Genomic DNA, 9,911 nt, shown 5'->3' with positions numbered 1-9,911 from the left:
GCTTTCTGCACGGATGTGGTCCAGATGTCTCAGGACCACATTACAGTTCAATTACGTTACAGTTCAATTCAATTACAAATCGGTGTTCCTGTGTCTACTTCCTGGAGGGTCAGACACACGGGCACAAGAACAGCAGGCCCTGTTCTTCTATGGCCTGGACCCAGTGGCAGGAAACCAGGCCTCCCATGGCCCCTGCCTGCCCTGCCAGTAAAGTGTTGGGGCAGCAGTTCTCGGAGGAGTCAGGCCAGGTAGCCCCTTGCTGAGGGCCCCAGTCTGTCCTGTACTTCTTCCCTGACATGAGGGGGCAGGCGTCCACTGAATTTCTCAACTTAGACTCATCGACAATACATTAAGTGGTTGTGATCATATTTATTAGATTAGCAAAGCAAATGTGAGCTTCTCTATAACATAATGAGTCTGCGTATTGGTTGACTCAGGTAGACAAGAAGCCACAAGGAAACACAGAAGTAATCATTTGTTGGGAGACATTAATAATAGTGATTTTCCCCAAAGCTACCGGGATAGGAAAGGCCAGCGACTTCTTTGAGACCTGAGATGACCTGGGGAAGCCTGAGCCCTGATGTGCCCTCCCCTGGAGCCGTCCCTGCCACAGCAGCTTCAGGGTTAGGTGCAGTTAATACCCATGTCTCCTCGTTCAATCTGTTTTGCCTTAATTACAACACAAGTCACTTTTAATCTGCGTTCACTGTTTCCTTTTTCATCTGCTAAATAGGTTGAAAACCACTGGTTTGGGTATCCCTCTTGTGGGAGTACATGTGTCTGTCTCAATCCGCTCTCCCCTCAGTGGCCCTGTGATAAGATCTGGTCATAACCACGCTCCAGCACCAGAGACACATGATGGCACATGGTTTGTCAGAAGCGCCCGTGCAGATTCCCGGACTGGGCACCCACTGCCCACTGCCGGCAGAGCCACCCGCACCAGGCTAGCTGTCGTACCAGTCGAGGAAGAGCAAGGAGAAGGAGCACATCACCAGGAAGAAGAGGATCCACACACGGAAGCCTGCATTGTTTTTAATGGCCTGGGTGAGGACAGGAGCATCGTTATCTTTATCCCAGAGGATTCTGGTTTTCAAAGCCCTAAAATGCTCTACTGTTTCCATGCACTGTCCCTGTCCTGGCTGTAACATGGGTGTTGCTCGACTCTACGCTTACCTTGAATGGATGGCTTAATTATTAAGCAAAATTAAAAAGTGGGGTTAAAATCCATCAGAAGACAAGTGGGTTGTATTTCCCTCATTGTTTAGCCATATTTTCGAGGTCCTGCCCAGTTCTCTCAGGAAACATGACATCCCAGAGAACGCTCCCATCTGTCTCGGGCTTAAAGGCTCAGAGCAGAGCACTGGCCCTGGGCTTTGTGTTTCCCAGTAATGCAGTGTCAGCAGTGACCCAGTGATGGTCCCATGTCAACACAACTCTGAGGACTGTACTCAGTAAACAGAGTCCACTCCACAGAGATGGCCGGTGGTGTCTTCCACAGGCAACAGCCAGGCTCCAGCCCCTCAGAAAGGGCCACCAAGGTTTACCAGTGGTGCCCACCCCTGGATTTAGGGAGCTGGCCTGACCCCTGCCAGGAGTGCCCCAACCCTCTACCCCAGGTTGCTCACTTTGGAGGGTGCTAAGCCACTGCCTCTTGATGGGCAGTGGGTCTCATGAACACACACAGCTAAGCTGGGACTGACCATGACCTCACAGCTGCACAGGTGTGTGACTGGCCCTGTAAGCTCTGCCCTGCAAAGCCCTGCCAGCGAGACTAATGCTATTGCTCAGGCTTCGTGCTGTGCCAAATAAGACCCGGGGGCCCCAGGAAGTACCCACCTCTCTTATGTCTTCATTGCCCTCCTTGATATTTTCAGTTGCCCCTACAACTAGTTGGTGAATGCTATCAACCTCAGCTTGCTGTGGAAGAAAAGAGTGTCAGATAAATACAACCTCCTCCTCCTCCTCCAAGCATGCATCATGATAAAAACAGTAGCTGCCATTTACTAAGGGCGAGGGCCTTTACCCACATAGTGCATGAATCCTCACAGCACCCGAGAGTTAGGTGTTACTCCTATGTTATAAAAGGGAAATTTACAGCTTGGAGAAGTTTATTAACTTTCCCAAAGTCACACAGCAACCAGCTAGCAGGACTGGATGAGACTCTCATGTTGTTGGACTCCAGTGCCTGTGCTCCTTCCACTCCTACTTGCCATCTCTCCTGTGCCACTCACCAGATGTCAAGGACAAAAACATAAGAGCTGCTGTTTGCAGAGTGGCCACCACATGCCAGGGGCTTTCCCACTAGTCATTTATTCTTTCAGAAGTCAGAGAAGTAAGCCTCAAAGCATATGTGCTTTAAGACACATATGCTAGATTTTTTAAAAAGTGCTTTGTGTTTTACCATTATCTCTCTGAAAAATAGGCTAAAATTAAAAAAATCAAAATGGGATGCAGGATGCTTGCAGAAAATGTTTACTGCCAACACTTGGAGAGCTTAAGAAGCACAGGGCCCTGGTCTCACAGAAAGCGTTAGGCCACTCAGCCCCTCCAGCCTGCGGGGGAGGACAGTGCTGGATGGCCCTCCAAGCAGGAGTGGCTGTCCTCTCTTCTCAGCTGCTTTACTACCGCCGATTCCTCACAGCGCCGGGGAGGGAAGCGTACACAGCATGGGTTTTTAGAGAAACCTGACTGATACAACACTGCAGGAAGGAAAGCAACCCTTGGCTGTCTGATTCCCAGTGGTGATTATTACATAGTCTCCGGACATAAGGGCTGGGACTGCTTTAGAATCTTGAAGAGGAGAGCTAACTGACCATTGCCACTGTTCCTGTGAGAGAATCAAAATGAAAAACCACTCAACACTGACAGAAAAACCAAGAAAGACACACCATTTCTTAGGTCTTGTAAACTCCTGAGAAGCCAAGGCAAGGCTCTGGCCTGTGCTCCACACATAACCCCAGATTGAGCACCTGGAGCTGCTGGGGTGGCTTTAAGTAGGGCAGTGATATGAGCAGCTCTTTTCTAACTATGTGGGCCTAGTCTGTCCCAAGACTCTGGGGCTGAGTGCAGGAACCTAAGAAATGGGGCAATTCGGACTTTTCCTGCATCTTGGCCAGCCAAGGCCTCACTGCATTTCACTGTACGTAAGATACACTATGGTCATGTTCCCTTTGCCAGTGGCCACTGGCTGCGCTAATAAAACAGGGCACTACCTAGATTTCTCATAGCCACACCTAGGAATAATAGCAGTCACCCGTCATAAGAGCTTGCCCTGGGCCAGGTGTGTGTCAGGCACTTCTAATACCCTGGCTCTAAGACTGGGGCAGGTGACATCAGCCCCATTTTACAGATGAAGAACAGGGCTCAGGAGAAGCAGTCCCAGGTCACACGAAGTGTGATGGCAAGCCCATTCAGAGCCTGGGTCTATGCGGCCCCATAGACTCTGAGTTCCATTCATCGTGCTGAGCTGCCTCTAGAAGAAAGCATGGTCTGTGTGGGGACATCTGATTTGACTGTTTTGTTTGTCATGCAGCTGAACCGATGGCCACCAAATTGAGGGGTCTGCACCAAGGTGATCATGAGGCTTCTCAGTGAAGGCTTACCATATGCATGCAGGTGCTTCAAAAAGGGCAGCATATGCTTTGAGGCTTACTTCTCTGACTTCTTAAAGAATAAATGACTAGGAAAGAGCCTGGCATGTGGTGGCCGCTCTGTAAACAGCAGGTCTTCTGTTTTGTCCTGAACTTCCAAACCGTGGTTAGACTGAATGTACTGCATTTATAATGACTTGACTCTGGGTGGTGTGGTTTAGGTTAAGTTGTTTTGTAAGTGAAATATCTTAAACCTAGTAGCCCAGTTTAATAATATGAAGAAAAATGATTTTTGTCTTTCAAACCCTTCCACGGTCTTTGGGTGCTAAAAATAAAAAGACAAATTTATCAGGTCTCTAAAAGTTTTGCCAGTTATTGGCTGGAAACATTTCAGAACTGTAGGCAGGTAAAAATAACATGAAAATTCACTTAAGAGAACAATCCTATTTCCCATGAGCACACTACACCTGAGATAGCACAGACCCAGCACTTTGAAAGGGCTGAGTATGCACTGTAATAACACTGCTGACTGAAAACAACCCAAGGTCAAGGGTTTGGATCCCCATACCAGCCAGCTGCAAAAAGAAAAGCTACTACCCATCAGACATGTGCTGGACACTTCTGTAGGTTACAACAACCCTGCAAGGGTCACTCCAGTTTATAGATGGGAAGCTGTAGCTCCGAGGGGCTACAAGCTTACCTGAGCATACCCAGAGCCAAGATCTACCCGATGCCCAGGCCTGCTCTCCATCCTCCCATGTGCCACTCTGCTTCTCTGGGGTAATGAGGGGCTCTCACCTGAGGAGTTCGGCAAATACACACTGCCTAACAGCACATGGCTCTGTGCACAGCAGCAGAGATCATGCAGAGATCAGGCGACTTCACAAGAAATGTCCTGACTTCTTAGTACAGTAATTCTCTCTTAAGCTAAAACTTAAAACCACTTTTTTGTTGTTTCTTTTTTTACCTGCTGCAAAACTTTTTCCGTGAATATCTCTTGGAGTCTGGAAATTTCAACCACTTTCCCTTCGATTTGCCTTCATAAAAAGAAGAATTAATAGATTACACATGAACTATTAGTACTTGGTAGTCTAACAGGAGAAATCCTCTCTTCTCAGTGAAGCAGGAGCGGAGAAGGGCCACCATGTCAGATGGAGGAGATGAGTGGAGCACCTTTCCTGTCTCCCAGCGTAGCCCAGCACACTGGATATTTTAGAAATACACTCTACCATGTCAACTGACCCTCAGTCCCTAGAGGAGGGCATGTGCAGAGGCTCTTGCGTTCTGATCACTGCATGGGGACCGGGGAGCACATGGTTATACCTCAGTTACAAAACGCAGTCTCCAGTGAGTCCTAAGCCTAGCCTAGTAACCGTAGTAACACACAGTTGGAATTCAAAAGACAATGTCAGGATGTGTTGATGATCCAATTTTGTTACTGCTCAATAGGGTAAAGAAAAAAGTATGTTCCCCACTCAGATCAACTCCCTGTTGCAAGAAAAAACCTCCTCCAATTCAGTTTGAAAATATCCTGTCTGATTTCAGCAAATGAGTATCCGACTGACCTGACACTTCAGTGAGCTGTCTTCCCTGTTGCAGGGGCAACATGGGTTACCTGGGGCAGGCTGGGGGCTTGCATATGTCTAGAGATAGAAGTGGCCCAGGCTGAATCTAACTACCGTTCCAGCATAAAGCAGTGACTGCAAGCAGAAGGAGGTGGAACGGGATGGGACAACAAGCTGAGCACCCAGCCCAGGGGGAAGCAGAGATGTAATACCCACCAGACCAGGGGAGGCAAGGGAAAGGCCGGGAGATGTAGTGTAGGCTTGGGAAGGAACAGTGAGACAGAGCTGGGGGAGGGGACAGTGAGAAGATGGTCAGAGGGAGGACTAGGAGGTCCACCTCTGAAGGCAGAAGACCAAGAGCCCCTGTGGAGCTGTTGACATCAGGATTTATTTTATCCTGGAGATGTGCCTACAATGCAGCAAGGCTCTGCAAAGATCCAGGTCTTACTACTTTTAGAATTCTCCAAACATTCCCATGGAAACTGAGGCCTCTGAGTGCTTTCGCTAGAGGGCCAGTGATCGCCCGTATGCATGCACATGGCCACTGCCTCCTGCATTCCTGACTCCTTGCTTGGAGAGTGGCGCCATGTACAGGAGGCTTCCTTTTGTCAGATGTCCTTCACAAGGCTCCCCACTTCATTTTAGAGCAATTACATGTAAACAGCCCAAATGAGGGTCTTTATGCTGGGGTAATTTGTAATCACTAATTGGTCCTTTCTGGACAGTGCAGCACCTGGGAACCTAGTGGGTGCAGGTGGTAGCCTCCCACCTCCCACAGGTGCACAGGCTGAGGGGGTCAGTGGATTTGGGCAGCTTCTCCCAGCCTGGTCAAATGGCTCAGGTGGGCTGCATTTGGCCCAAGGGCCACATGTGCATGCCTGGGCATCAAAGTAAATGAATAAAGTCCCTAGTCCTCGGAAAAGCTGTAAACTAGGCCACCAGCTCAGAAAAAAGAACTACATACATACCTCACTTCGTCAAACAAGCTGTTCATTTCACCAATTAGTCGTTGATTTTCTTGTTCAAACTGTGAGGAAACAAACATTCAGGATGACATCATGCTGAACACAGACAAGAGTCTAGCAAGAAAACTTTCATCTACTCTCCAAGAATCACTGCTGTATCCCTCTTTCCAGCATGGAGCAATATGGCATCGCCAGGAGCCCGTGAGCACTTCCCTGCTTTAGGAAGAAAATTAAACAAAAGAAAACGAAACCCAAAGAACAGCTGTGCTGCCTGTGGCTTGACCTCTCCGTGTCTTCCCTCTGAATTCACAGTGTGCGAGCTGACTCGTACAGCCGTACACTGTGGAAATATGCACAAACAGGAACTCGGAGGAGGAACTGGTCGGCCTGTTACCTCCTTGCCCTCTTGTCTCCTCTGGGCTCCCACGGCCTGTTTCCTGCCTCTGGAACAGTTATTTTTTAAATGGAGAAGGATCTGATGTGGTGAGGGTCTGGAGAGGAAGGGGAGATCGGGTGGCTTTGCCTGGGGTAGGGAGTGGAGAGGCAGAGCTGCCTGGGGATCCGTCTGACTTCAGGCCATGCCCCTGGCCACTCCACTGCTCTAGGGACAGAGGCCCATGGCCAGAGAAGCCACTGGGATTCCCAGTGCTCAGGCTGGGTGAGGATGGCTGCTTGACACTCAGGGACAGCCCTCAGAGCGGAGTTAACTCAGCCGAGTGACAGATGTTCTCCTGGCCTATCTTGCAACTTGATGTAGGCCAGAGAAAAGGATGGGTGCAGCTGAAACCCCCCGCGGAGTGCGGCCAGGGGGAGCTCCTCCTTGCCCTCACCCGAAGACCACAGGCCTGTCTCAGTGTGTCCGCTCAACCGCCTGCATGCAGGGAGGCCACAAGTCCACAGGCCCAGCTTCCCCATGAGACCTTCCCTGACCCCAAGCTCGAAGTTAGTTCTCATTTTTCTATCCTTGGCTGAGCATTTTCTGAAAATCTCATAGGATATTAATCCTATGTAATAAATTGTGCATGTTCCAAACTCTCAGTGTGGCTCTGAGCTTCCTGAGGGTGGGAACTGTGTGGAACCCAACTTTGAAAAAGCATTCCATTTGTTCTTTCACATCTACTAAAGCCACTGTCAAATTCACAAATACTTTCTGAGGCACACGGGTAGGGAGGGGAGAAAAAACATAAGCCAGCCCTTGCCCTCCAGAGGCTTTGAAGTCTGTCACCAACTTAGTAAAGCAAGAATGGAGAAAGGCTGTGGCTATGGGACTCATAATGACCACGCAGGCTGCGGTGGCACTCCACAAGCCGGCACTCATAAGTCTCACAACAGCCCGCTCTCCAGCCTGTCACCTGTGTACAGGCCAGCTCTCTCCCCCCAAACCCAAAACAGACACCTTCCTAGTGATGTGATGCGTCAGGGCAGAATGAACCACCTTCTGTCATTCCCTCTCTTGTGAAAAAGTCCCTCACAGCATTTCTCACACTTGCGGGGGTGGGGGTGGGGGAGGGGGAGGCGGCTGACACTACAGGGCACTGGTTCTCAGCCCCGGCTGCTCATGAAAACACAGGCACCTCTGCTCCACCCCAGACTTCCAAGGTCAGAAAATGGGTGGGCTGGTGAAGCTTCAGGAAGGGTGGAAGAGCTGAGGAAGCTCAACCAGGGCAGGCCACCTTGCGGGCTGCTGACACAGTCCTGCTATAGCACTTTCAATTGGGCATCAACAAGGCTACTTAAGAGAATAAAAACTTCACTTCTGAGTTGAAAGTATCAGCTCTGTTAACTGTCAACTCAAGTTACTTAAAAGCCCAGTATTTAAGGAAAGCATGTAGGTGCTAATTCACTTAATTACTTCAGCATGTAGGTGCTAATTCACTTTGACTAATTCTCTCAGGTACTACTCTGGGTTTTTGTTTTTTTTTGAGGGGGAGCACTTTCCTTGAATTTTTCTAATGACAAAATATGGCCATGCCCTTTTAAATCCAGTCCTTTTATGCTTTGAAATGGTGCCTAAACAAAATTAACTAGTGGTCTGAGGTGACTGACTTATTACTGGAAAGTTCCTTGGGAACAAAGCGTTTCTGTCCCCCCATTGAGGCACGTGGTACAGTGCTGCACCTCCTGGTAGGCCTCAGTAATTGTTACTCCTGAACACTCATGTCAGCCTTCAGTGGCAGTCAGAAGTGGGATTAGATTCTGGCTCTGATTTCCTTCGACCCCATGGGTTTTTGAGGCCACCTGAGAAATACCCAGCCCCTAGAGGAAGAGACAGACAGATGCCTTGAAGGATCAAACGTGATAAGGGCTGGAGATAGGTTTGCCATCAGCCAGGAGCTTTAATGGAGAGCAGCCTACATTCAAAGGGTGGGGGTTACAAGGAAATCATGTTTTAAAAGAAAGCCTGTTTCCCACAGACAAGTGCAAGGTCACTACTTAATGGAGCCTGGCAGGGCTCAGGCTGACTAGGTAACAGCCAGGTTGCTGACAACACTCTTTTGCACCAGGCTTCAGGATAGTTTCCATCGCTGTCTACATGCTATCTACACGCTATCTACAAACCTGTATGCCTCCGCTCTGTCTGAGGCTGGGTGGCAGAGGTAGGTGGTGGAAGTACCAGGTGGACATAGGAGCCAGTTCTGGGCCTCATGGGAACCCTTGGGTGACCCTGGGCCAGCCACTGGCTTCTGGGTGGCCTGTTGCTTTGTGTACAGATGTGGTGATTCTTATCCTTTCCTTCTGATCCTGAGGTGGTGAAGCCGTGGCTGGAAGTCCAGCTCCTTCACCCTCTAAGCTGGATGATGTTAGGCAGGTGACTTAATCTCTCTGTACCTCTTTGTCACTAAAATGGGGATAATAATAATACGTACGTAGTAGCGCTGTTAGAAGGAGCACACGAATTAAAGCATGTAAGTTGTTTGCCAAAGTGCATGGAACATAGTAAGCTCTTGATAAATGTTATCGTTATTTACTCTTTCTGGGAGTCAGATGCTGCATATGTGAAACGAGTAGCTAGATGCTTTGATGGCCCCTTCTGCCTCTCTGGTCTCAAATTCTAGAGTGCCGCTGTGGCTCCTGGCCATTGCACCCTCTCAGGCACTGCAACATGTACACCCAGCGTCTTCCAGAGCTCGCTGGGCCGCAGTTGCTAGTGTCTGTCTCTGATTGAATATCCATGTCACCTCCCCACACAGAGTTCGCAAGGTACACCACTGAATGAAAGGCCTGGTCCCCGTGGTCAGCAACATAGACAGCTATGTCTACCTTCCCTGCAAAGACAAACCTGAAAGCAGTCTAAGAAATACTTCATCCACGAACTGGTAGGTAGAGTGGGTGGGGAGGGCCCCCAAGTATCACAGTAGACAGCCTGCTGTTCTGGGCTCCCTGCCATGGTCCAACCACTCTACACTGTTTAGGTCTCTTACCAAAATACAATGCTTTCCTTTGGCCAGAATAATCCCTTCTCCCCCAGCAACCTCCCCGCACTCTCTAACCATAGGTGTACAGCATCATGTTTAAGAGTCTAGGACTTGGGAGCTATGTGGCCCTGGACTGGTGACTTAAGCTCTCTGTAAAATGGGGCCAGCAATACTCCGTCCCACATAGGAGTGCACAAATTAACAGATGCTGAAGTGCTAGAGCAGTACTGGGCACATAGTGTGTGTTATGTGTGTGTTAAACAATATTATTTAACTGCTTTATTCCATTTAGGAGTCAGTTGGACACTGTTAAAGGTTTCTAATCTGGTTTAAAGGACACAAATCCACATTCTGAATATATTTTTACAGAAATCC

General features: G+C 49.0%; 1 protein-coding gene across 2 annotated transcripts in view; it reads right to left on the bottom strand.

The window, feature by feature from the left end:
• Window positions 1-349: 349 nt before the first annotated feature.
• STX18 (syntaxin 18) overlaps window positions 350-9,911 on the bottom strand; it is a 127,511-nt gene continuing 117,949 nt past the window's right edge. For both annotated transcript variants that reach the window (XM_063108103.1, XM_063108105.1), the window contains exons 8-11: window positions 6,124-6,182; window positions 4,558-4,627; window positions 1,837-1,917; window positions 350-1,040 (exon numbers count right to left, since the gene is read on the bottom strand). In XM_063108103.1, coding sequence (XP_062964173.1) covers window positions 945-1,040; window positions 1,837-1,917; window positions 4,558-4,627; window positions 6,124-6,182 — 306 coding nt within the window. In that variant the 3' untranslated portion in view covers window positions 350-944. The remainder of the gene's footprint in view (window positions 1,041-1,836; window positions 1,918-4,557; window positions 4,628-6,123; window positions 6,183-9,911) is intronic.

Source organism: Cynocephalus volans, chromosome 9 (assembly GCF_027409185.1).
Source record: "Cynocephalus volans isolate mCynVol1 chromosome 9, mCynVol1.pri, whole genome shotgun sequence".
Lineage (NCBI taxonomy): Eukaryota > Metazoa > Chordata > Mammalia > Dermoptera > Cynocephalidae > Cynocephalus > Cynocephalus volans.
This window is presented reverse-complemented; position numbering and strand designations above follow the sequence as displayed.